At 47.5% G+C, this 26,848-nt stretch overlaps 1 protein-coding gene across 1 annotated transcript in view; it reads right to left on the bottom strand.

Moving 5' to 3' along the window:
* Nucleotides 1–26,848, bottom strand: part of mtbp (MDM2 binding protein) — a 28,863-nt gene continuing 2,015 nt past the window's right edge. The window contains exons 5-22 of the mRNA XM_086155979.1: nt 26,564–26,622; nt 26,219–26,363; nt 25,255–25,369; nt 19,460–19,564; nt 12,741–12,835; nt 11,608–11,674; nt 11,401–11,518; nt 10,891–11,070; nt 9,571–9,681; nt 5,935–6,028; nt 5,708–5,866; nt 4,667–4,762; nt 3,516–3,779; nt 3,219–3,361; nt 2,081–2,220; nt 755–868; nt 462–527; nt 1–387 (exon numbers count right to left, since the gene is read on the bottom strand). Of these exons, the coding sequence (XP_086012105.1) occupies nt 349–387; nt 462–527; nt 755–868; nt 2,081–2,220; nt 3,219–3,361; nt 3,516–3,779; nt 4,667–4,762; nt 5,708–5,866; nt 5,935–6,028; nt 9,571–9,681; nt 10,891–11,070; nt 11,401–11,518; nt 11,608–11,674; nt 12,741–12,835; nt 19,460–19,564; nt 25,255–25,369; nt 26,219–26,363; nt 26,564–26,622 (2,110 nt within the window). The 3' untranslated portion in view covers nt 1–348. The remainder of the gene's footprint in view (nt 388–461; nt 528–754; nt 869–2,080; nt 2,221–3,218; nt 3,362–3,515; nt 3,780–4,666; nt 4,763–5,707; nt 5,867–5,934; nt 6,029–9,570; nt 9,682–10,890; nt 11,071–11,400; nt 11,519–11,607; nt 11,675–12,740; nt 12,836–19,459; nt 19,565–25,254; nt 25,370–26,218; nt 26,364–26,563; nt 26,623–26,848) is intronic.

Raw genomic sequence — 26,848 nt, 5'->3', positions numbered from 1 at the left:
AATCAAACGCACTTTATTGCATTAAATGAAATATTTACATTCAGAAAGTGTCAGAAAACAGAGAGAAAGGATAGAAAATGGCCTTTGATTTTCTTTGACAACATTCATCCAATTGGCATCATGCAAAGTTTAACTCTTTGAGGGCTGCGGCGTGAAATCTCACCCAGAGGGAAGCTGTTGTGCCAGCCTGTCAGGTAGTTCGCCAGAATATAATAGATGCTTCAAAAAAAAGTGACTTGCATCAACCGCCTTAATTTCTCCGATTTTCAGAAAGCCTCCGAGGCCATCTTAAATGCCGAGATGCCTTTTTCGGCCGCAAAGATCTGGCATTTTCTGATCTGCGGGTCTTCACGTCTGCGAGGCCTTTTCCAGCACCCAGTCAATGACCTACAATAACAGGACGCGTGTTAAAAGGAGCGGGCGAAGCGTTCACGTCTGCGTTTAAAAGTAAAAGGCTTCACCTGCTTGGCGTTGCTCCCCGCCGCCTTCTTCATCTCGTCCTGCAAACCTCGGGACGTCTTGAGATCCTGCGCGGAAGCAGCGGGAGGCGGATCACTCGGACGGACGCTCTTATCGAGGGTCCAGAGAATTTTTTTTTTAAAAAGCGGTAAAGAAGGACGGGGTCGCTGTCTGGGGCCAAAGACGTCGGACACGCGGCAAGAGAACCAAACTACATACGAAACCGCAACCGGCGGATAGAGTTTTACTGTGAGAGGAGACGGGCTCGCTGTCTGCGGCCAGCAAAAAGACTAACCTTGAGATAGAATTTTGAGATATCAAATAGTCTTCTGCTGCAGGCCTCAAAGCGCTGGTGCTCGGCGTGGATCCCGTGGTGCCTCAGTGTTTTAGCGACCACCTCCTGCAGCATCTGAGGACACGCAAGACAGAAACACACATTTTTCTATTAGCGAAAGACTGAACTATTAAAATCTGCTCCTGTTTATTCCCTCCCCGCCGAACGCCGGCGCCCGCTTCAGAGGCTCTAATTTTAGCACGCCGGCCTTTTTTTTTTCATTTCTTTTTTTTTTTTTTTTTTTTTTTAAAGGAAAGCAATGTCAAAATGCCTCGACTTTTAGCGGAAATGCCTTTACATCCACGGTACGGGCTCGCGGTACAAACACCAACTCCTATGCCGGAAGAGTTGACGGGAAAAAGAAAAAAAATCCCTGAAATAAATAGATCCGCTTTTAATCTTGTCACCGCGACGCTTCTGAGGCACCATGAATTATTGTGAGGAATCATTGGTGCCATTCAGTCTCATGAGGAGCAGAAAGGCTGCTTTTAATCTCAGCCCTGAATAAACTGCTATCATTACTTCTGAATAGCGCCAACTGTTCTTTGCTATACTTGTGTTTGGATGATAAGCTTGTTTGCATAATAATCACCAATCGGAACGAGTCAAGGTCGGAAGCAAACTGCGAGCTGTACGTAGGACAGAGGGAAGGGTCTGCAGGTAATACAAGGGGGTGTAATCAAGTATGCCGCCATGGATGTCTTTGTGTGCACATGCAATGCTGAGTGTGTGTGTGTGTGTGTCAGCGGCAAACAGCAGGTGATATGATAATTGCGTAGCTGGTAAAGTGCTCCTGCCTTGGCATCATGATGAAGCCCACACATTTGCAGTGATAACATGCAAAGCATAAATCACTTATCCTTTTCTGGAGCGACCGCTCCGTTCTCATTCGTCAGGCGGGCCTTGCGTGCGTGCGTGCGTGCGTGCGTGCGTGCGTGCATCGCGCCAGTCTTGCTGGATGTTTGTGGTGAAAATGAATGTACGCGCATTATTCATAGGTACATATTAAAGCGGTGTTAATGTCTCAGCGATTGCTTTCCAACAACAAAATGCCTGAGCCGGCTGCTTGTCAACACAAATCACTCGCAGGCTGCACTTCTTGCTCGCCGTGACTCATTTAACTCCTTTCTTAATGTCGTGCAGGAAAACACTCTGAGTCGGGGCAGAAGGGGCCGTCTGCGCTCCGAGGACTTATACGGGCAGGTTTTTTTCTTGTTTATTTTCCGTCAGGCATGAAAAAGCTCCTGAGTTCGATGTGCGACCAAACGTAACGAGCGGCAAACTCACCCTGTTGTGTTTCTGCGAGCGCGACTCCTTGAGGGGCTTTTCCTCGGACGGAGTCCGATCCGTCGGATCCGTCGGATCCGTCGGATCCGTCGTCTGCTCGCCGGATGTGGTTTTGTCGGCGGACGAGTGACTTACCGAACCTGGAGACGTAACCGTGGACGGGAGGAGAGACAAAAGCTAATGAACACAAATGTGTGGCCGTCCAGAAGAAAGATCACTTAAAACTCTCAAGGCTCTTCACGTCGACCACAAAGTTCTTCACCGATCCTGTCTCGCTCCGTTGATTCTCACTCTCTAACCGGTGCAGAGTCGGGCGAGGCCATCGCATTTACAGCAAAGCCCAAAATCAAGATCTGGAACTTTAGGAGCCACGTCGACACGATTGTGGTTGTTCACTAGAATCTGATCTTGCGGATGGACACGTTAACGCAGGCGGATTCCACGCCGGATGTTTTGCTTCCTGATGCTTCCCGACAACGCCGTTTAAAAACAGTTGGACTCGCCGCAGGGCAGCCCTGAGAAAACCACGGCAACACACCAGCGACGAGTGTGTGTGGTGGACTCGCCCGTGAGGAGACGGAGAAGCTCTGGTCGGTGAGATACCGACAGCGAGAGCGTCGACCGTGAGAAGGCCGAAGACGTTTACGGGGATTTGGTTCAGCGGACGGCGGGAAGGTCGAGGGTCGAGGCGTCGGAAGAGTCACTCAAAGCCAGCGGGGGATGATTTGAATTGGACAGGTTTTTGAGGAGAGGAGGAGCGGCTTCACTCCGCAGATAATATTTTGCAAAGCGTGCACGTTACATTTAGCAGCACATTGTAGCATCGAAGGTGGAAGCCAGGAAGTGAAGTGAAGGAGCACCAATGAGAAGCTCCCCCTCCTTCGCTGCCGCCCGCATCTTTGTCCCATCAATGCAAACCCATAAATATCCATTTATTTCTTTTTCTATACATTATTAGTGATTTATAAAGTATGGTTTTCTTATTTAAGAAGATGGAACAAAACCGAGGGCCGCAATGTATTAATAGCGTTTCCGTTTAAGTTACGAGTCCGTTAAACTGGTAAGTCAAGTTCTTACGGCACAACCCGGCTTTAAACCCGGATCGACAGTCTCTCCCAGCGCTTTGCTTTAGTTTTACCTGAAGACGTCCTTGCGACAGAGGACGAGGAAGATCTGGACCGGGCCGGCTGCTGCCTCAGAGACCTGACGGCCGGATGCGTCCCGCCGCTGCTGCCGCTGCTCTGAGAGCACAGGGAGTCGCTGCTCTCCGACTTGGCCAGCCTGCGACGTTCAGACAAAACAGATGACGAGGCCGAGCCTCGTGAGAACCGCCGAGCGCAGCGGCGGCTGCGAGGAGCCCCCTTTGCAAAGACTGTCAACAAATCAATCAAGAAAAAAGTTGTTTGTGCTACGAGGGAATCCGGCGCCGCCGAACCTCTTTTGAGGAAAACCTCCGGATGCGTCCGTGTCCCGGCGGCGGCGCTTGAGTCGAGCGACGTCGGCGTTCTGCAGAGTCTCTCCGTCGGGTACGCTCCCCGGCTCCGACACGACGGCGGGAGAGGGCGCGGGGCTCAGGGCGAAGGCCAGCGCGCCGGGCTCCTTGGAGCAGGTCGTGTGGGTCTCGAAGCGAATCAGACGGGACTGGAGCCGGGCGAAGGCCTGGTCCCGGTCCAGCGAGCGCCGCTCGTCCAGGCAGAACCTGGAGGGAAAACACACAAAGGAAAACTTAAACCGCGAAACACGCCAGAAAAAGACTCAATGCAATTGTAATGTGATTTGTCCAGCTAGCGGATACCTTGACCTACAAGCTTAAGTGGTTCCCTGAACGAGCTCGGAACTCCAATCGCAAAAAACCTATCCGAATTCAAAGTGTCCTGCGGAGGAGGTCGGGGGAACACGTTTTTCAAGCTACTTTCCGCCCATCAACTCTTCCATTTTGTCCCCCAAAACCCTGTTAAACTCCCCGCGGGTCACTGGAGCTGAGGAAGCCTCTGGACGAGGGCTGAAACATCTTCAAGGGAAGCAGTTTTGGACCAGAGGTTGGGGAAGTTCAGTCATTTGGTGCTTTATCACTTCTATCCAACTCACTGGCTGCACACTTACTGTGCTGCTAAACGGAAGCTGTCGCTCAACTTGATGTATGCCGTTTGTCACCGATAACAACCCGTCCGTCTCTTCCTGGACAAGACCACCGCACACACACCTGGCTGGTGTTTTTCCAAGACTTTCTCCTGGCTTCCTACAGCGGCGCCACACACAATAATGTTTTGACACGCCGGCGTCAAACCCTCAACCCGCTCGCTTGTCACTAAGATCTCGGCTGGTACCGTAACGCCAAAAAATGACAAATGAATAAATAAAAAAACAACACTATTATTAGAATGACGATTGAAAAAGCATAGTAAAATTGAATCTAGTTTTTAAAAAAAGTTAGTAAAAATGAACTGAGCAAAGTCTTGTTTCTTGGCCGTTGATGCACTCATAAGTCAAGGTTATACTCAATTTAAACCTACAACCTGCACAGTATTGCTGAAGTTGTTTTGATTGCCACTCTGGAGTGTGTGTGTGTGTGTGTGTGTGTTTTACTCTATGCCGTGGTAGTGGGAGGCCGAGGCCTTGCTGAAGGGCATCCGACTGAGCCTCCCTGGAGAAAGGTCCGGGGACAACTGGAACATATTATCGCTGGAAGGGAAGACAAACGACAGAGGGAGGGAGGCAGACGGGGCGAGAAAGGAATCCTTTAATGAAAGAAAATGCAAGTGTTTGCATATTAATCAAAAAGTAATAATCATGGATTCAAATAGTTCTGCGTCAGAAAGGAATTAATGCCTGTACTAAGCTCGCTAATGGTGCTAATTACATGCCGATTATGAGCTTATTGAGCCTCCGTTCAGAGACGTCCAGGAAACAAACCTGAGAGGAAGAACATCATTTTTACCACATCTAATCTTGGAAAATTTGGAAACCTTCGGCAATCAAAAACGTTACAGGTGCTCTCCAAATATCAACCACAGCGTGAAATCCAAAGGCGGAATATTAGCAAACTGTGCTGTCGGTAAAGTGGAGACGGCGCTCATTCACCAGACTTGTACAATACAAATAAATTATAATTCAAGAGGTTTTATACCTCAAAAATAGTCACACGCGAGCACCGAGCATTGATTGTAATTAAAGGACGACCGACGATACGATGGCAAGCGAGGAGCTCAGAGTAACCTGGCCTGTAGCGTCGGAGCTGCCGCGGTTAACGGACAGGAAATAAACCGGTGAGTTTGAGCTCGCTATCATCACATCCACATCCTCACGCTGCCGTCCGGCCTGGAGCGAGCTGTTTCACAGGAAGTAACCACACCTCGCTTCCGCCTACCCGACCCCCGCTGGATTCATGGACTCCACGCTAGCAAGGTCAACCGTCGGACAGAAATACCCGACACGGGTTTTGCTATTCTGAAGTTCTAAAGCGTGTTGAGAATATTCCCTTCAGGGGAGAGTCTTGAGTCAGTTAGAAAAAATGCTTTAATGCTGTCGTTGCACCGACGGCGCAGTCGGAGCCTCAGAAGTCATCCTATGGCTGTCTTACTTCATCACGTCCGACATGGAGGAAGGTTCAAAGATGGCTGAGCCTACCCCCGGTTGACAGCCAGCGGTTGTAAGTCCCCGGTCGGCCTGCCGTCGGGCGTGAAGTGCTTCAGGAGTTCCTTGGCATCCAGTGCGGCGCAGGAGCCCCTCTGACCGTCTCTGGGACCCAGCAGGCTGTCGCTGCAACCCGGACCCAGCAGCCGGAGTCTGGGACACCACAGGAGAGTTACTGGCCGAACCCGGTCCGCAATAAGACGGCGAGAAACCCGGGTCACCTCGTCTTCTGCCGTCTCTTCTGGAGGCTCTCCAGGTTGTGGAGGACGCTCCTCTCCGGCCAGACCGACTGCTGATCAGAGATGTTCTGGAAAGCTTGGAAAAGAACAAAGAAGGTTTCACTTCAGGGGAAACGGATCGGTCCCCGTCTATCACTTGCAACTTAACAACAATATGGTAACACTTGAGAACTCCTTCAAAATTAACTGATGCTGAACACGAAGCCTCCTGCCAGGAACCAAACGTCCTCTGTTGGTTTTGTGCTTTGGCCTTCGACTCGCCCGCAACATTAATGTCCTATTATTTCCCATCTTGTGGAGCCTGTTGATTTGCAAACAGTGAGCTCTTTTCTGTCGCCACCGACCGCTCTTCCTCCGGACCGGTGCCCCAAATAAAAAGAAGATGACATTTCAGCCGGTTGGCGTTTCCACGGCAACCACCGACCCAAAGTTAGACACCTTCACCGGGACAGGGAGGTTTGTCCAACGGTAGTTATTGGTATGGCGCCGAGAAACTTGTTCTTCCAAATGAGATAGAACAGGATATTCATTCCTGCCTGTTCCCTGCATGGCGAGGGGACTTCAACGTCCCGCAAATCCATTTCAGAGTGATTCACCTTGTAAATATGACCTTGTAAATATATTCATTATTATAATTATCATCTTATTAGCTTTTTGAGAAAATTCTATTTCAATATTCCCTCAGTGGCGAGGGTGAACGGTCGCCGACTGCAAATGACACGTCAGGCGGGGACGATGGAAAACATTAACCTGACGCCAACCTCCTTAAAATTGCGCGGCCTTATGTTTTCACCGGATCGGGTTTTCGGCGGCGGGCCGCGGACCCAGTTGGAAGCGCAAGGTTTGTTTGTGCGGGGCAGCAAAACAATTATAAATCCTATCGAGCAAGAAAAATGCAAAAAGGCAAAAGGACAGACCGCGATGAAAATTGTTTTGGAGGAGTGCAGCTTTGTTTGCGTTTGTTCTCCCCAAACCACAATGACTTCATCGAGCGGCACAGATAAGTATTCAATGGGAAATATTGTGCGGTCTCCAAAATATAATTGACAAATAACATCCCAACATTGACGATACCGGAAAGCGCATGTGATGCAGGTCTGCAAACCCCGAGGCCGATTTTTTTGAAAAAGAAAAAAACATCGACCACCCTGTTGGCATTTAGCCGGAGCCTGCAGGCCCAGACTTGTTTTATCTGGTACTTTCCAAGTGTGTCACACCTGCGTCGTCTCCTTTGGAGGCAAAAGCCACTGCACATTTGGACACCGGTGGAAAAGAAGCGGCTCTCCATTGTCATGCCAGACCTCAGCCCTTTCCTTCCATTCATAATTCATCGGGGCCAAATCGATGAATCCCGCGTTCCGAGCAAAATCACGATGACTTTGTCAAACGTGGTTTTTAATTCTGCGCGAGCGGGACTCTTTATCCGCCCGACGGGTTCGGCTCACAGACCAAAGGGTTGCTGCGCTCGCGACGGCTTTGCCCTCCCGGCCGGCCGGCAGACGCCAGCCGTGGTCCAAAGAGGCCCCCGTCCTCCTCAGATACTGGACCCGGGCCAGACCCAGCACCGCCTTCAAGCCGTTGACGGGTCCGGGAGTCCAGGCGGAGACTCGCGCCTGCCCTGCCGACAGACACGGGCGGCGGGTAGATTTGACAACCGGCGGAAAAAGTCGGTAATTATGCGCGGCAGGCCTGATGAATGGCTGATTCTCCGCCGAAAAAGACAAAAAAAAAGAAGATATTATGCTTTTATGCCTTTTTTTAATGACCACAAAGGTCAAAATATAAGTTTCCCATTTCAACACTGCGGAAACAATCCTGTCTCTTCCTTGAAGTAAAAAAGTTAAAATGAGAAGAAAAAAAGCTTTTGCCTTTAGAGTTAATAAAGACATACATTTTTCCAATTTAATGCCGAATCAAAATACACTTCTGTAATTCCCAACTCCAGCGTGAGAAGGTCCCTTTCAAAGATTAGCGTTATTGGTTTTGTGGAAGTTAAAAGACTTTGGTACTATTTTCTTTAATATGGCTTGACAGCTCTACTGGTGCCTCGCTCTCCGCGGCGGCCCGAGGCCAGCCGTGCGTCTCTCGTACAAGCATATTACCACGCCGACGTTTTAAGCGCTAGCCGACGCTCAAAGCCAGAGGGATCTTCAGACCGACGACGGTCCGGGAAGTGCGGGCCCGTCGCCGCTCTGCCCAGTCTTGCATTTATAACGGCAGATTTTATGAATTCATGCCAACAGCCACCGTCACTTGGTTTATTCATGTTTCAGCAGATTCAGCAAGTCTACTTTCAGTGAAGTCGGTCGAGACCGCGAAGCTTTTCCGCTCAAACTCCGAGTGACAACCAGATGGATACACAATTGTTTCTTGCAGAAATTAAATGACGTTTTCTCTGTGCACTATTCATCTTTGCATAAAACAAGGGATTTGAACATGCAGCTCGGTCTGTGACGGTGATGGGAGGAGGAAACTTTTAGCGCAGGCGTCCACAAAAACACGCATGCATGCATGCGGGCTGAACAAAACTCTGACATGCAGCACCTTACGGGGATTAGACGGGAATAAATGAACATGAAAATCTTTCTTAATATCTCCAAATCCATTTGTTTTCTGCCCTTGCTATAATAAAAAGGTAATTTCCCTCATTGTGCAAAGGGATAACAGCCTTAGACTGACAGAAGCCAGTGTGCTCAAGGTACTGTATGTCACGGTCACTCCATCAGCGCACGTGTACATCTGAACGTGCGTTAACCAAGACCTCGCTTAAGTTGCATCCTTTTCCAGCGTTCTGACGTCACTGTTGGTTTGCGACCCGATCAAGAAAAGCCATTCCGTGTATCGCTTCCCTTTCGGCGCTGTGGCTCCGAGGAAGCGCACATTCGCGAGGCAACTGTTAACTACCATGATTACTATTACAGTTCCACGGAGATGCGGATGTGAGCCAGACAATCTAGTAGCTATTACTTTGTGTTTCTCTCTACGCCTTTTAATTCCCATGCAACAAGGAATAACATTTTAAAAACGCACCACTGAGCGCCCTCTATTCGTAAAAGATCAGGCCGACCGACTATTCCTCCCAAATGTGCATCCACACTTCTGTCACTCTCTCAGAATTGCGCTCCTTCTCTCGCGTGTGAAGAGAATGGCGTGACATCCGTGGCCTGGGTCGGCCCGGCTCCGCCACCAACACTCAGGATCCGGCGGTCGCCGTGACATTACCTCCATCAAGTGCCTGAGAGCAGCGTTTCTAAAGATGAGCTGCACGAAAGAGTGACTCAAAAGTCGGGGTTTCTGTGACCTTACAAAACACAAGGCGAAAAATCCACTGTGACGAGACCTTACCTGCGCTGCAAATGGTTAGAAGATGTACAAAGAGAAATGAAAAGGCAGTACTTGCCAGACCAAAATAGCTTCCGAAAGGAAGTGCCGGAGGCGTCTATTTGCGTAAAAGCCGTGCGAATGAGCTCCGCTCGCGTCGGATGGAGGAGTATCGGGTCCGAGCGGGGGCCAAGGAGGGCCAAGGAGGGCCAAGGAGGGCCAAGGAGGGCCAAGGAGGTCCCAGCGGGGCCAAGCCGGGCCAAGCCGGGCCAAGCCGGGCCGGCACCTCGTACTCACGGACGTATTCTCGGAGCACCAGCGTCTGGACCCGGGTCGACTCCCGCTCTCTCTTCAGCAGGTGGTCTCCGTGGAGACGGGGCAGAGAGCGGAGGATGTTGCCTGCAGCTCCTGCCGGTTGGAAGACGAGTGGAAGATGAAGGGAAAATAAAAAGTTAACAGCAGACTGGATTTCAAGGGATGCTTTATTTGCACTACTTGTTCAATTGCACCTCATGTTTTCACACGTTTAATTCTAGTTTTTTTCCTTTTGACTTTTAGAATTATTATTAATTATTCTCCGTTCTCCGCCGGGCAGCACTGAATCACAGCAAGTTCCCTGAACGTGAAACCTAATCCTGAATGTCTCATTTTAACGCAAGAAAGCAAAAAAACAATAGATTAGCAGCCGCTGATGGAAAACGGTTGTAGTTCCCTGCATTAATGATGCCTTTTGCTGAATGACATTGACACATTAGCGAGGCCACTGCCGTCAGCTGTGGAGGTAAAAAAACAATACCGCCTTGTTTCAGGCACATCTTGGAAAAGCCACACTGTGCATTTAAAAATCTTTCCAAGTCGTCTTCTGAAGGTTGTAGAATAAAATGACAGCGGGAACTCTCAGCGGGAGAGGACGCCATCAGATCTCCTGCATATCATACCAGCCGAGAGAGCAGACAAGGACACACACCGGCGGGGGTGGGTAGGGCCGGGTAGGGCTGGGGGGCCGGGGCTTTTAATTAAAAAAACCAAAAGGGCAAATGTGAGGATCTCCGGTCCGAGGCACCACAGCAAGTTGTGTCCGGCTGAGTGAGCGTCCGTCAAAACAACCCCTTCAGGAGGTGTGTGAGAGAGAAAGCCCTTCCAGAAGGCCTGCCGTGCCCCGCGTCTTTATTAAACAAAAAAAGCTTAACAGAAAGGCAGCCGAAGACAGGCAGCGTATTAAAGGTGAGAGGAAGGAGGAAGCTAACAAGCTCCTCATATTTAGAAAATCTATAGATTTGGAAGGGCCACCTTATTCTGCTGATATGGGGTTTTTGTTTAAAACCACAAGCCAGCTAGACATGCAATAACTTTTACAATAAAACGTTTTTTTTTTCATAAAGTCTCACTACCAAATATTTTTTCGACTTTTGTAGAACTGCAAATATCAAGAAAACAGGACGGACATTTTCTTTTTTTTAAAACAATAGAGAATTCCATTTTTTAGTCTGTTTCTGCTCACCGTCTCTCTATTTCTCTAACTTTCGCCGCCGCCCAGAAATGTAGACGTAGCAAATGAAAGTGATTCCATTCACGGTGATATACGGAGATACTAGCGCTCGTGACAGAATGATTTACCTGACGACGACAGCTCTTTCTCTCTCAGCAACCCGGAGACCGTCGCCATGGCAGCCGCTCCATTAATTTGGCTATCCGAGTGCAGCATCCTGACCCTGCAGGCTCCGTGCCCGGTGTTGTCGGAGCCCTGGACCAACAGGAAGTAGTGAGCGCTCTCGCCTTTGACCTCCACGTCAGGCCCTGCGGAGAAAGACGGGCGGGAATATTCACGATGGGGACGTGCGGCGCTGCAGCCTGTTTGAATTATCACAACAACGGGCGCAGCGTGAGGTCTGCAAATGAATGTAACGCACATGTAAATCCTGGCGGGCTCCAGGGTGTGTCACGTATAGTGCGTCTCCATTTCTGAGCCCAGTAGTTACGTCATACAAAAACAGTATTTCCTTTTGTCGTTTCCTTCCTGCAGTGTCTTTTCCCTCCCTCTTCCCCGACCCCAGCTACAAGCCCCACAACCGCGCAAAATTCTGCCGTGTACGGGAGAACGTCGGACGTCCGCCGTCACCAACTGGCCTGGTAAGGACTTGGGTCTCCTGGCGACAGACTCTCTCCAGCAGCGGGAGCTGAGCTGGCCGGCCGGGGGCTGGATGGCCGAGGTGACCGTGCAGGACAGGCTGAACAGCGCTCCTACCTACAGGTGCAAAAAAATCAAACGTACGAGTTTCCCTCACAAACACTCGAGCCTTGTATTTTAAATTCTGGAGCTTCTAGAGCCGGTACCTTTCCACGCAGGGACTTCAGCTGGTCCAGCAGGAGTTTGGCTTTCACCGACCTGCCGGACAGGCCTCTGTGTGTTGACGGTGAAGGTTTAACCTTTTTTCCACAGACATGATAGTTCTGCATGCTGCATTTATCATTTCACACATAAATTACTCGTTACAAAAAAAAAAAAATCAATTCATTCAAGTGTCACCTGGGCTTTTGCATTAATTCACATTAACATGCTACTTGAAATATTCTAATTATTTTTATTAAAATCTATTTGGGTCGCTGTGGTCATCAAAAAAAAAATGCTACAAATGCTAATGAGCACTTCCCCCTGATTTCCCACAATGCCCCAACTATATTAACACTGGAAAATGATTATTTTCCCACACACTCTCTGCTCAGTGCTCATTTACAGTGTTAAACAGAGATCACAGCTTACACACTTCTCGTAGTTTGCAAAATAAATTGGTTCTTGAATTGGACGGTTCTTGCAGGGTTTATTTGCTGGGAATGTTTGTGGGAGATCCTGCACGCAACGGCTCTTCCATAAAGCCTCTTTCAGATGGATGGAAAAATGTGTTAAAACTCCATGACAAACAGAAGCCCATCCCAAAACATAGCATTATATACTCCCTCAAAAAAACACTACAATTAACAGAACTGATTCTTTTTCCTCACATATTGAAATTCGCTCTCAGACATTAGTCGTTCTTAAACAACGGTAATAATCTTATTGTATTACACATATTTACAGTTTAATTCATTTTTAGCATGATGTGTGTCTCCCATGTTTGCTCTCCACTGGTCACTTTTGCTTTACTGATAAACTTTCACTTTTATTTCTAAAATGAGCTGGTCTACAGGTCTCGAGCGTGACAGGATTTTTAATGACACGAATATAAACATTTTCTTTGCTTGAATTTGTAAACGTACCGCCTGCTGTTGCCCGTCTGCTCAAGTCATTGGTGTCTGTGACAGCCTTCCAGAACCAGGAAATGATGCAAAAAAAAAAAAGGGATACCTAACGTTTGTTTAAAAAAAATAACCTCTATAACGAGCATTTATCCCGGTGTCGGCAGCGGTTGGTAAAACATCCAGCTCGGTGAATGGGACCAGGCTTGAAGAGCTCAAACACAAAAGGATACAGCTCGAAGTGGACGGCGGACAGCAGCAGGACGGGCAGCTCCGACACGCTGACCAGCTGGACCAGCTCTAAAACAGGCGCGTAGTAATGGAAGACCTGCAAATGAAAAAAGAACAGAGGGTGAACGGAACGTGTGTGTGTGTGTGTGTGTGTGTGTGTGTGGGCACACAAAGACAACAACCGGCCAGGCTCTCCTTAAACTGCTGGAGGGCATTTCAGACATCCTGGAGCACATTTGCACTGCTTGAGATGTTTTTGTTGCTACGATACATAATGCTGATACAAGAGTAAAAATATTGGCATCTGGCAGCGTTCTGGGTCCGGCCTTCACCCAGGCCATGGAGAAGACCGTGCTGAGGAAACGTTGCATCATTCAAGAGGCTCCGCCGTCGCTGCTGCTGCTGCTGTTGCTGTTATTATTTGGGATGCACATTTTTCTCTTTGCACTCCTTGTCCCGCTGTGTTTGGGGCCTGAACGGAGGCTGATACTGATGAGCACCATGTTTTGGCCAGAGTTTGGCATCTTGGGGTTTTCAGAACTCTCTGCCACTCCTCACACCGGAGGAGAAAACCTTCACGTTCGTCTCCTTCGGCCGTACGTTCAACACAACATCGGCCAAACCAGGGTCTTCCTCAACAACACTTCCAAGGGGCTCGGAGGAGCTCGGGAATGGAACAGAGAACCTTCCTCGCCGGGACGGCCGCTCCGAGCACCGAGCACCGAGCGGCGCCGCACAAACTTGCTGGTGTTTCCCCCGGTGTCTGGAGACCAGACATCCCTGCTCTCGCATCCGTCCGTCCCTCGCGCCTTTCCTTTTATTCTGCCTGATACCTTTATCCCACGCCACCCCTGATCCTTTCCTCCAGCTATTCCAACGCGATGACCACGTTTCTTCTCCACTGCTTTGGACTGATGACCCTCAAGACTTAAAAGTCCTCCGTCTTCGTTATCTCCCTGTAGCCTCAATGCTCCGCTAAAAAGCTATCGCCGTTAAAACAGAAAACCTGAAAGGGAATCGGAGAAAAATTTCCTGTGACTGCTGTTCCAGGGAGTGAGATTGAAAGTAGAAGAGAAGATAATTTGGGGATTTTTTTTTTAACTCTTCGCTTCTGCAAACCGGTGAACTTTTCTGCAAATCCAACTTTTGCATATGTAATACTTTTGTTTCTATTCCAATTAGTCAAACAATCTGTTTGAGGAAATCTCTAGAAACACGAGGCGCCGAGAAGCGTGGTTAAAGTACTGCGTCACCTCAGTCAGTAATGAAAAAAGCTCTGCGGTCAATGCTGAATATTTACTAGTTTCCTTCAGATTGTAGAAAAAAAAAAACAACCTACATTCAACCTTCTACAGCTGTCCCACTTATTTAACAAGCTGAGTGTGCTATGCAAAAAAATCATTTGTCGCAGAAAAAAAATTGGTCATTTGCATACACGAAAACTTAAAAGAAAACTTGAGGAAAGTGAAAATGTCATGATTTATTAATTCCAAGACGCCCGCCTTTTTCAGGAGGATTCCTATACATGAAAAGCAGAACAAGATTTTAATGGTGCCGGTTTGGGCAGAAAGAAAACAAAATGGATACGATTTTAAAAGTCTCTTGTTGAGTCAAGTAAAGAGAACGGAGGCAGTCGGATCATTAATCGTCCGGCGCTGAAGGAAAGCGAGGAGGGCTTCAGATGCCATCGAAGCGTCTCCACTACGGATTCACACACAGGATTTAGATTGTAATCATCCGTTCACAGGCAGGTTGACCTCGAATGGGCAGCGCTGGGAGGCAGACGTGCCAGGCAACGGCACGGCGCCGCCGCCCTGAATGACGAAGCACCGTGGCGTGCCGTCTTAGCCGTCTCACGCTTCAGGAGGCCGCGGTTCAAAGCTGCCAGAACGTGCTTATTTACCGGAAGACAAACGCAACGAGGTAACACGACATATATTAGCGCCGGGGCAGCTTCGTTTCAAACACTTTCACCCATTTACTATTAATTATGAGCCGAACTGTAATTACTGCAAATGTGACGCCATTCTGATAACCAAATAAAAATGTAACTATTACATAATACTATCCCCGGGGAAATCAGCGTCCCGATAGTTTGCGGCAAAATGTTCTTCATCACTGCGGCTCAGATTTTTAGGTAAAAAAGAATTTAAAGAAAGGCGGCATCCAGTTTTAATACGCTATGATTGGAAAAAAAATCCTGATTTCTGGATCTTTTTTTTTAACCGATTTAATATTTAACTAAACTTTGATTTTACCTTTGAACAGCCTTCTCACGGATCCTGCCGTATGGAACGCCCTCCCGTTGGATTGGCTGCGGATTAATAACCACCCAATTCTTTACGCGCCGCTCCGCTTTCATCCTCCTCTGATATGAAAGGATACCCAAAGGTCCGACCTGAAATCATCGGTTTTCCATGAAGAAGTAAAAACATGGAACAGAACACACGCCGAGACCATGAGAAATCATGTGCGCAATAAGAATCTCAGTCCTCGGTCTTCAGTGAATTATCTCATTTTCCTCTTTCTTACACTGTTCCTGATCTTTTATGGTGCAGGTTCCAAAAAGCACTTGGACCCTGGAGGGGTGATTTGTGCACGCAAAAGTTGCACACACTGATTAGCCACAAAAAAAAAAAAAAATGCACAAATCAAGCTATTCCCTTTTTACAGAAAAATTGAAAGTTTTTAGAAAAATGTATTTTTCACATATATCCACCGGTCACGCATGTCAGACACCTGCCTGCCTTCCTGGCCAGGGGAACCTCAGGTTGGTTTACTCAAGGAAGCGGAGAGCCTTCGCTTTGTATGAGGGCTGTGTGTGTGTGTGTGTGTGTGTGTGTGTGTGTGTGTGTGTGTGTGTGTGTGTGTGTGTGTATGTGTGCATCGTCATACAGTGCAGAGATGCAATAGATTAGTCATTCTTTGAGGGTTTTTTTTTCATTGTGCGCCAAGACAATCACAACCATCTGCTTCTCTGCAAGGATCTAATGAGATCACATAGCCCTGCTATCCATAGCTGCTGGGAAAAAAAACAACAAGGATCACATACGAACCACTCCACGACAGAAGTCCGCAATCGGATTTGAAGGATAAGGACGTTCATCCACAGTTAGTGACAGAAACATCCAATAATAATACCATATTACACTTCAGGGCGGCACCCTGGCCTAGTATTCTATTATATAGTACTATATAGTATATATATATATATATATATATATATATATATATATATATAATCCTATAGACTGGCATCATCTCTCTCAACCTTCAAGAAACAGGTAAAAACTGTTCTCTTTCAGGACTTTTTACTGCACTGATGCCCCAGTTTAGGTTAGGCAGCAAGTTAGGCTATGCAGTGTGTGTGTGTGTGTGTGTGTGTGTGTGTATGTCTTTGTCAAAAAAAAAAAAAAACAACTCACTAACCCCAGCTTACTGTTCTGTATATTTCCTGTGCATCGTGTATTTGCAAGTGTATTTGCAGTCCCTATGTCCTCTACTGTAAGTCGCTTTGGATAAAAGCGTCTGCCAAATGCAATGTAATGTAATATAATATTCTATTATATAGCACTTTCGCCTCACGCCACCTAGGTCCCCGGGTAGATTCCCACAGGGGATCTTTGTCTGTGGAGTCCCCATGTTCTCCCACACTTAGAAGAAAAAACCAACATATGTGTCAATGTGACGTGTGAATGAGAGGGTGAACGGTGAGCCAGTCCACTTTTATATCGCTGGAACACAGCTTTTAACACTAATGGCATCCGTTGGAACAAAACTCTTTCTCTGGCTGTGTGTGTTTTGTGTGTGTGTGTGTGTGTGTGTGCCCATACCATCTTCTGCCCAGCCCCAGTGTGGTTTTATTGTTATTGTTATTAATCCACATCAGAAAACTCATTACAGGACTGCGCTGTGCCAACTGTTATAAAAGACCTTGTCTCAGATAAAGCACCAATCGCCACACAAACGTACACAACCACCACCGAAAACAATCAACACACACACACACACACACACACACACACACAGTTCATCTGGAGAAAAGCTAATACGCAGTTAGAGCCATTATACTGCTGCAGCTTCACGTGGGGGGGTTCATATTTTTGCTCTATCGGGTGGAGTTTTGCAGCGTCGTCATTCATCTCAACAACAATGACGGCTGAAATTGGGCAAACTTTTTTTTTTTCTACTCTACTGTTTGTCTCAAAATACATTTTAAAGTCTGCGTCAACCTTTCAGACCAATCCTTCTAAAGACTTAGATAAATGATATGAGATTGTTTCCTGTAGATCCGCCACAGCTGGACAGCCTGCTGTAATGATATATATTAAATCTGTATTTTATACCTCAGAATTGCTACCCCGTAGTTGCCAGCGGGTCTGAAAGCAGGAAAAATCCAAGTTTAAAAAGGCACAACTTTCAGAAACACGCTCGATGATAAAATGGAGGTCATTATAATTTCCTCCGTTTGCATGAAATGACAGCATGGTGTCTCTACGTGCGGAACGTCAACGTGTCACATTGAAACTGATCGCGGACTATTTCGGGAAGGGAGTAACGAAATTTTTTTTAACCGACAATAACTAGAATACGTTGACTTCGTTGTCACCAAACGTTCGTTCGTTCATTTGTTGTCGACAGCGGATAACGCGGCCGTCAGTGGGCGAGAGGAGGCCTTCGGCAGGGTCGGACCAGGACAGGCCTTCAGCAGGGTCGGACCAGGACAGGCCTTTGGCAGGACCGGACCAGGACAGGCCTTCGGCAGGGTCGGACCAGGACAGGGCCTCCGGTGAGGACCAGACGCTCTGTCATGCACGTCATGGAGACACACAAATATTCACTCTCTCATTCACACCTCCAATAAAATGACGTGCGACGGGAGAGAACTTAAGGAGCCCATTTCCAGGGTGTTCCCCAAATGGCCGCCGCAGTCAATAAGACCATATCAAAGTCACTTAAGTCCACGTGTTCTTGTTCTACAACAGGGGTGGGCAAACTACGGCCCGCGGGCCACATCCGGCCCACTGGTCTTTGTAATCCGGCCCCCCAAAGATTGGTACAGAATTTATAGTTGATGTGAACGATTGAACCAATGAATGTGGCAGCTCAAATGGGAGATTATTTCATTTTTGGAGAAACTTGAGAACACTTTGGAACTTTCCTGAGCCCAATGACAGATTGGCTTTATGATTTAGCCTTTATCGTGGACAAACTGACAGTCATGTATGAGCCAGACGTGAAGCTACAAGAGAAGAGGCGGTTCCTACATGAAATGCAAGCAAACGTCAGAGCCTTCACAACCAAGCTGGTTTTATTTTCAAAGCAAATGTCAGACGAGTTTGATATGTATTGTTAACAAATGCGTTTTTTAATTTGATTTTTTTATATGTGTTGTATCTTGTGGTGAGCCTGCCTGTCTGTCAAATTTTAAAAGCCAATGCGTCCCCTGGGCCAGAAAGTTTGCCCACCTCTGTTTTATAGCTTCTAAAGTTGAATTCTGCTTGCTGGCGTTGGGTAGCCAGACAGCAGAAGGAAAGAAGGACTCCAGTCTGATCTCTGGAGGGCCGACCGCAGAGAACTGGAGGGATTTCGCCGGATTCGCCGCCACACCCGTTCCTACCAGGGGAGTTTGAACGCCTCATCGCAGAGCCCCGATTATCTCACGGCGCACTGTCATATCGGCCCATATGGCGTGAACATCCTCCCCGGCGATTGGAACCAACAAGTACCTGCGAGGACAGCGCGGAACATGGAAGTGCAGGGAAAAGCACCCTGCTCATTGAAGGCCTTATCTTCTGAGCTTCTTATGAACCCACCATCAAAACAATCAGAACTGACCAAAGAAAATATGCACGCCCATAAAAAGGCCCAGATGGTTTGGTGTTTGCCGCCACCGGGAGGTTTTCTTGGAGGAGGGGAGTCGTATTGTCACGGAAAGAAAAGCAGATAATGAAGTGAATATTGGATATTTCACATCACAATGTAATGCTTTGGAGACACGACACACTGGGTTAGCTGATGGAGATCGGGAGGGTTCGACCAGATCCCGCGAGAACAACACTCTGTATCACCACCTCGGGACTCCTCAGAGCTTTAACCCGACACAAGCGGTGAAAAATGACGGGGAAAAAACCCGCGGTTTGAATATTTCTTTGTGAACGACATCAAACTTACAAGCCTGCTTTTTGTCTTCAACCAATGATAAACAAAGGAAGGCGAGCGGACGCTGCTGCCACACAAAACGCTAAGAAAATGATGATAAACTAGGAGATGACGCACACACGGCTTATAAACTGCGGGGCAAAACGTCCCAAAACAATAACGGTGATTTGGACAAAACAAATTCAATAGAGATGCTTCATGAGAGACTTGACCTGCGGAGGATATCGCTGGGCTGGGGTTTAGGGATTAACATGCTCTGTACAGCCACTTGTACAAATGTACAGCCATTTTTGCAGCTTACAGTTCATCTACAGAGGTCACTCACTTCATTTTCACTTTAATTTATTTCAACTTTATTCTAAACATTTATTTTTATCTTATATATTTATAAATGTTGGTTCTTTTAGAGCATCTATGCTACCCCTTTTGCCCTCTAAGTGCATCTCAGGGACAAATAAAGTGTTACATAATGATTAAAAAAAAATTAAAAATGGGGGAAAAAAAGCCAAGAAAGACCAAGAGTGTAGATGTCAGTCGGAGTCAGAGGGGCTGAACTCACCTCGGAGTGTAAGCTGAGGTCCGTCCAGGTGCGAGGAGCCTCCGAGAGCCGGGACTCTGCTGGAGTTCGCAGAGAAAAGCCGTCGAAACGTAGCTCCGAAACGTACTGAGGCAAACGTATGCAAACAAAGAGGGGGGAAAAATAATCACACATTTCAGAAGTATTAGTGAATTTGATCATTCAACTCTTTTCAAAGCATATTCACAAATGAACCAACAGTAGCAATCAATTGCAGTCACAAAGCTGGGGGTTCACAGTCAACTCGCACGTACAAAACACAGACACACTCGTTGTTATGCGGTGTGTATATACAGCTGCGCCGTGGCGGTCGTTGCTCATTGTGGCAGCGCCCTCCCACTGTGAAGCTCTTACAGACTTCACCCGGTCCAATAATCTGGGGAAACAGCAACTCGTAAAATGCGCTTTCTGTTGGAGGGAGCGCAGCACTCACAAAAAAAAACAAAAACATGTATTCTTTAAGCATATTGATGATCGGGACGCACTCGGCGGTGAGATTGATGGCAGGGTGTTTTTCAACAGTGTAGTGTGTTTGTATTCAATGACGGTCAGCATGTGTGTGTGTGTGTGTGTTCAGCCATAATGGGTGAATTTGTACAAATTACCAGACAGCGTGAAGGATTAAAAGCACAATACATAATGTGATCTTAAAAATTAAAAGATAAATAAATAAGAATGGTGAATTTTCCGGCTGGCTTGTGCAGAGACGTTACACATTTCCGGCCTGTTTCACAAACACGGACACACACAGAGCATTGATTTTCAGACTGTCGCCGTCTCCGTCTGGAAACCTTATAAATGTTGAATCAGTTACCTGCTCTTCTGCCCGCCAGGGAGCCAGACACAGGATACTAAGAAAAATATGTTGATGTATTGTGAAACTGCTGTGTAACAGCGGTCTCAGACACTTGATTCTGGTGAAAACAAGCAGAGCGCTGTTTCTCTGCGATGCATATCATGAGTGCACTTGTTTCTCCCGAGCACTTTAATGAGGACAAATGAGGAGGTTACTGGGGAAATGAGAAGAAAAAGAAACACCTGTTAAAGATTATAGCCTCAGGTCAAGGAGCCTCCCTTGCCAATTAAAAAAGGAAGTCCTTTTCTTCCCGGTTGAATGGCTCCGCCACAAAAGAAAGGAGTATTTCCCGGCCATACAGAGCACATTAAGTCCTGACTATCAGCCAGCCGCTTCCTTTTTGCAATCAGATGAGCACTTGAGGATCCCGGTCCTCTGCCGACGGCGTCTTGTGAGAGCGTGTGAACGCAAATCGCACAAGGAGAAGGTCGACGGGCTTTCTCTCCGCCTCTTCTCCGATGATCTGGCGAGTTCGCTTCACGACGCAGAAACTAAAGATACGTGTATGACGTAACGGTGACCATATTTTCAAAATACCTCAAACGGAAGTTCTGCGTTCCACTTTCCGATACAACTTTCACACAATGCAATACACTGCTGAAGAGACAGCAGGAACACACACTTCCATATTTTGGCGTCTTAAGGTTCGTTCAAGACTTCCAGTTTTGGTTCCCTGTCCACGACATTAATTTCCATTAAGATACACTGATCACATCCCTTGGATTTGAATTTGGACTTTATTCAGACCATTAATTTCATTAATAACTTGCAAAACTTTCCAAAACAAATTCTGATATGTAGATTTATACAGATGATTAGTGTTATGAAAAGGTCCCTGATGAATATCTATAACATTTTAGCATCAATGTAACAACCATTTTCAGTTTATTTTAGTGGTTTAACATTTATTAGTTTGCCTTTTTGCTCAGTTTGTCCTCATTTCTAATTTTTCTGCAAAGGAAGCAGCATAGAGTATAACTCACAGGAAGCTTGAAACATCTGATACACTTTCTGATTTTAGCTAATGAAAGCTTAGAATTTGAAAACTGCCAGCGAAAACTCCTGAGATTTAAAAAAAAAAAAAAAACAAGCACACAAACTAACACACACACACACACAAAACAACAATGTGAGACTTGGAAGGAAGTCCAAAACGAAACAGATTGCCGACTATCCCAAGAGTACAAAAAAAAAAATTAGCCAATTCCGTCCTGCAACAAACAGCCGCTCCTGCCATGTTTTTTTTTTACTTAATGAGAAAGAATCAAAAGTAAATGTTCTGTTGTCACACACACACACACGCACACACACACACACACACACACACACACGCCTTACCTCAACCGATGCAATGCAACACCAAAGGTGAAGTACAGAGCTACTCGCCGGACATGAAATGCACTGTGCCGAGAGCCAAAGCCGAGCCGAACGCCCAGGAAAAACACCCCACGGTTCCTTTATGAACCCCTTTAAATTGGGGAAATAGTGTAGAACGAGTGAAAGGTGTGGCTGTTTCAGCCAGCGACCCGCAGACCTTCCTGTCCAAACAAACCGATGCACCGCTCAGCGAACCGCCGAGCGCCGTTTGAGAAAATGGTATTGACAATTCTTTTCAACTCTTCGGCGGCGGCGGCGAGTGTGTCGGGAATAAAGCGGTAATCGCTTTGCCAGCTTGATAGAATAGCGGTTTTCGAAAACTTAGCCGATTTGCAACTTTATTCATTATCTCATCGAAGAAAATGGGCGGTATTTCAGCACCCCAATCTTCCACTAATACCTCTATTGTGCCCAACAATTCAGTATCAGACACTCTTCTCACGGGGAGTCGCCTTCCCAACACCGTTATCACAAACACAAATAAACATCACGTCTAGAGTGAAACACCACCTATGAAGCTACAGGTGTGGCCATACTCTACCTGTCTGGGTGTGCACTGAAAGCAAACATGAAACTCTTTACATAGAACAGCTACCATGACAAAAAGACAGGAGGCAGAGTTGGAGATGCTGAGGTTCTCTTTGGGAGTCAGTAGGATGGAGAGGAGCAGGAATGAGTCCATCAGAGGAACATCTACCAGGTAGATGTTTTGGAGAGAAGCCAGACTGAGATGGTTGGGTCATGGACAGAGGAGGAGAACGAATATATTGGCAGACGGATGCTGGAATTGGAGCTGCCGGGCAGAAGGTCTCGATTAAGACCGACGAGAAGATTGATGGACGTAGTGAGAGATGAGATGAGAATGAGATGAGAACAACTTTATTAATCCCGAAGGAAATTGTTGTGCCAGAGTTTCAAGTAAAAACATAACAGTAATAGACAATAGTGGAAAGGAGGAAGAATAAGAAATATAATGAAATATAAATTGTCTCAGCTGTTAGCAGTAACTACAAAGATTGAAGATTCCCTGCGGCTGAGGGAAGAGGAATTAAAGAGAGGATATGAAGGTAGTTGGTGTAAGAGAGGAGGATCCAGAGAATAGGGTTAGATGGAGAAAGTGGATTTGCTGTGGAGACCCTGAAGGAAAAAGACCAAAGGAGAAGTTTACATATAAGACACTCCCTCTTGCTCCTTTTTGGGGGGAAACAAGGAGCCGTGTTGCTGAAATCCATTGATTTCCTTCTAAATTATCGTTTATCTTTCTATATTTGACAAAAAACACACACACACACACACACACACACACACACACACACACACACACACACACACACACACACACACAACTGGCACGGCCTGTTCAAAAAGAGACAGAACTCGCATGCAGGTTTTCCTGATGAAACTCGTCCGACTCCTGGTGGAAAGAGGTGGAGTTGGGAGGTTCGGGCAACGCTTGCCGGTCTAAGCTGTTTCCCACGACCCCTGGATGACCCCTGGATGACCCCTGGATGACCCCTGGATGACCCCTGGATGACCCCTGGATGACCCCCAGTGAGTCCTCTGGACTCAACCAGCAGCAAAGGGGAAAACATTAGCTTCGGCACTGCTATAGGAACATGTGGAACGGCCTGGACAGCAGCCGGGACACTTCCGCTCACAGATATGAACGGGGCGGCGCTCCTCCTCAGCATGGCTTGAATGCAAAGAGCGACGAGCTCCATCATCCAGACCAGCGGCGCTCCTGTTAAAATGCCTTGAGCGAGAAAGGCGAGGAAGTTCAAAAGGACACAGCTTTCTCTCATGGCCTTTAACGTGCTCAAAACACACTTGCAGCAAGTAAGACATATAAAGAAAGAAGATGGATGATTTTTAGCACTTGCGCTCCACATCACTCTTTACTGCAAATACGAACAGATTAAGAGGACCCTTTGTTTGAAGGAAACATTTTGCAGAAAACACACAGCCATCGTTGAATTATGGAAACTAAAAACCACAGCGATCGCCAACGTGAACATTTAGTTCAAGTTGCATCTTGGTATTGTGGAGCTTTTGTTTGAGACGTTTGATTTTCAGGGGCGACGGCTTGGATGGATGTGGCTGTGTAACAGCTGTGACACACACGCACGCACGCACGCACGCACGCACGCACGCACGCACGCACGCACGCACGCACGCACGCACGCACGCACGCACGCACGCACGCACGCACGCACGCACGCACGCACGCACGCACGCACGCACGCACGCACGCACGCACGCACGCACGCACGCACGCACGCACGCACGCACGCACGCACGCACGCACGCACGCACGCACGCACACACACACACACACACACACACACACACACACACACACACACACACACACACACACACACACACACACACACACACACACACACACACACACACACACACAGTCTGCTGCTGTCCATGTCTACGTATGTCTGCGGAGGTTCTCAGTCATCCAGGTCATGGTGAATTCTTGGAGAAATCTACTTGTTGCGGCAACTAGACTTAAAGACCCGAAGCAGCCTCTGGGACGAGGGCTGAAACGGCTTCAGGTGAAGAAATTCAAGTCCGGTGGCCACAAGAAGATTTTGACAGGCTTATTTACAATTTGATCTCCATTTCAACTATTTTTGTTTAACACAACTTGCCATCTGTTCATTTGTGCATCCTCACCTTAGTCATTTTTTCAGATTTTTCAGGAAACACAAACAACTGAACCATTTGACACACTCTTGACATTGGCAATTTCTACTAAAGGGGCAAAATGGCACAATCTGTTTAACTGAGGATGTAGGCAATTTTGCCAGAGGTGGGTCACCATCATGAGGAGATGATTCAGGCAAAAAAAAATGAAGAGATGTAAACTGCGTCCATAGTTCCTGTCTACGGTCGCCCACATTTGCCCCACATATCCGCCCGTCTAACATGCTCATACAACCCTGTCTGGAATCCATTGGTAAACTGCTGACATAATGTAGCGTGTACATGCTGCTGATAAATGCATGGCATCTGCACCTGGGACTTTGTTGCACTTCAGGTTAGGAGCTGAACTGCATTTCCATGCCCTTTACTTGCACACGCGTAATGTCGATAAAGATTAATCTCATCATAAACTCGGCCTGCGGTCATTTGGTCGGAGCCGCCGTCCTCAGTCTGGCGGTGAGCTTTTGTACGGACCGGAGACGACGGTCTGGCTCGTAACCCTTTCCCTTCCCGCTTGCTGCTCCCCTTCCGCCCCGGACCACCACAACACTCCTCTCCAGCCGCTCTACCCAGCCGGTACTCAATCACCTTGCCCCTCTGTGAACGCTGGAGCCTCAATATTGACACTCCACCACCGTCCTCACCTCCTCGCCGCACACGACTCAATACATCAGATCAATTTGTGGCCACTTCAAATGACCAATAATGTGACTAACATAATTGGAAAAATGCTAGGTCGCAGGTGTATCTTCAGTATTGGTATGAAGCGGACAACAGTGCGGTTGTGATTTGAACCTCTGGCTCCACCGCAACTTGCGGTACTAACCTTCTTCTCTCTGACAAGCAGAGCCCCCCTCCAGAGCTCCCTGGGGTCAATGCAGCGGTCCAGCTCAGTGGGCTCCACCAGACCGGCACACAGGTACAACGCTGCTTTCTGCCACCTGGAGACACGTCATCGCAACATGTCAGATATTTCCCAGTGCGGAGGAACTTTGACTTAGCATACCCCGGCTACGGAGTTTTCCCAGATGCCAGATGCCAGCCGTCGCCCGGTGCATTTTTTTGCTCTCACATACGTGACCGGCGTCGGACAAGGCGTCGGAATAGTCATTCAAAGCCGGTCGGGTACGCTTCGATGGGTTTAAAAAGAGGAGCGGCACTCAATCCGATGCTAAATGAAGTGGTACATTTTAGCGACACATCGCAGCATTAAGAGTGTGTGGCCAGTGCGCTAAGCTAGGACATGGAGCAGAAAATGAAAAACTCCTCCACGCATCGCCGCCGGCTTGTTTGGCTGATCTCCAAAGTGAATGCACTTCATAAAACCAGTTGTTTATCTTGACCTACCTTTCATTACGTATTATCATTTTTAATACGTCGTTGGTTATTTACAAAGTGCATTTTTTTTTTCTACTTAAAAACCACATAAAAAAAACTGGGGGGACGGAACGGATCAAAAGCAAGTTACAATTCATTCCAACGGGGAAACTACATTTGATATACGAGCAAAGTGAGTTAAAAGATCAGTCAGGGAACATACAAACTCCTAAGTCAAGGCTCCGCTCTGTTGAGAAGCATTTAAATCTTGACAACTGTAAATCGTAGACAACGGTCCTGAGCCGTACGTCGCATATCATTTGGCGCTCAATTCAGTTACGAGGTTCTCCAGCTATCTTCTACATCTTGTGGTCTAATAGGGTAACTTTGCCATTTACTCAGAGCTGTGTCGGCGGAAACCTCCTCTGTCTTCTACCTCCCCCTAGTGGCAGTACAAAGGACCCGGCTCTCACCCGGCGGCGTGCTGAGTAATGACGGTGACGTTAGCGGCGTGCCAGCAGCTCATGTGTTTCAGGGCTCCCAGCAGAGGCAGCAGGTCTTGGAGAGGCGGAGACTCCTGGGCCGATCCCAACACCAGCACGTCCAGCAGGGCTTTACCTGCGTGGAGGGGCTTCATTTACAGTCCTGACACTTGAATTCCATTAGGGGGTGATGATTATTCAAGCTACATTTTTCCAGTGACACACGGCGCTGAGCACACAGATAACACCTACTCAAACGCTCACAACAGGACATTAAGGGTGCTCCTGTGTGTGAGGCCACTGTGTTTCAGCGCAGCGTCGGGGGATGGCGTTTACCTGGCGGCGGCAGCTTGTCTGACAGAGAGTGTAGTCCTTCTGCAGCCTCCTCAAACAGCCTATACACAGAAAAAAAGACGGTTTCAGGGGCTCCGGTGTTTTGAAAATGACTGCATGTTTTGCACAAACAGTGTGTTTTATGTTCTTTTTTAATATTATAACTTTTCAGTATAGCAATTGCACTTTCGCTTAGGTCGAATCTTTGTTCACGGTTTGCCAAAACACCAAGTTGTGACAAATGAATCCACCTGACATTCAGAGACAGTTGTTATATTGACACGTTCC

This window comes from Fistularia commersonii, chromosome 11, assembly GCF_037954325.1.
Source record: "Fistularia commersonii isolate RoL2024-O1a breed Wild chromosome 11, RoL_Fcom_v1.0, whole genome shotgun sequence".
NCBI classification, from domain to species: Eukaryota; Metazoa; Chordata; class Actinopteri; order Syngnathiformes; family Fistulariidae; genus Fistularia; species Fistularia commersonii.
The sequence above is the reverse complement of the archived record's forward strand: the minus strand, read 5'-3'. Positions and strand labels throughout refer to the sequence as shown.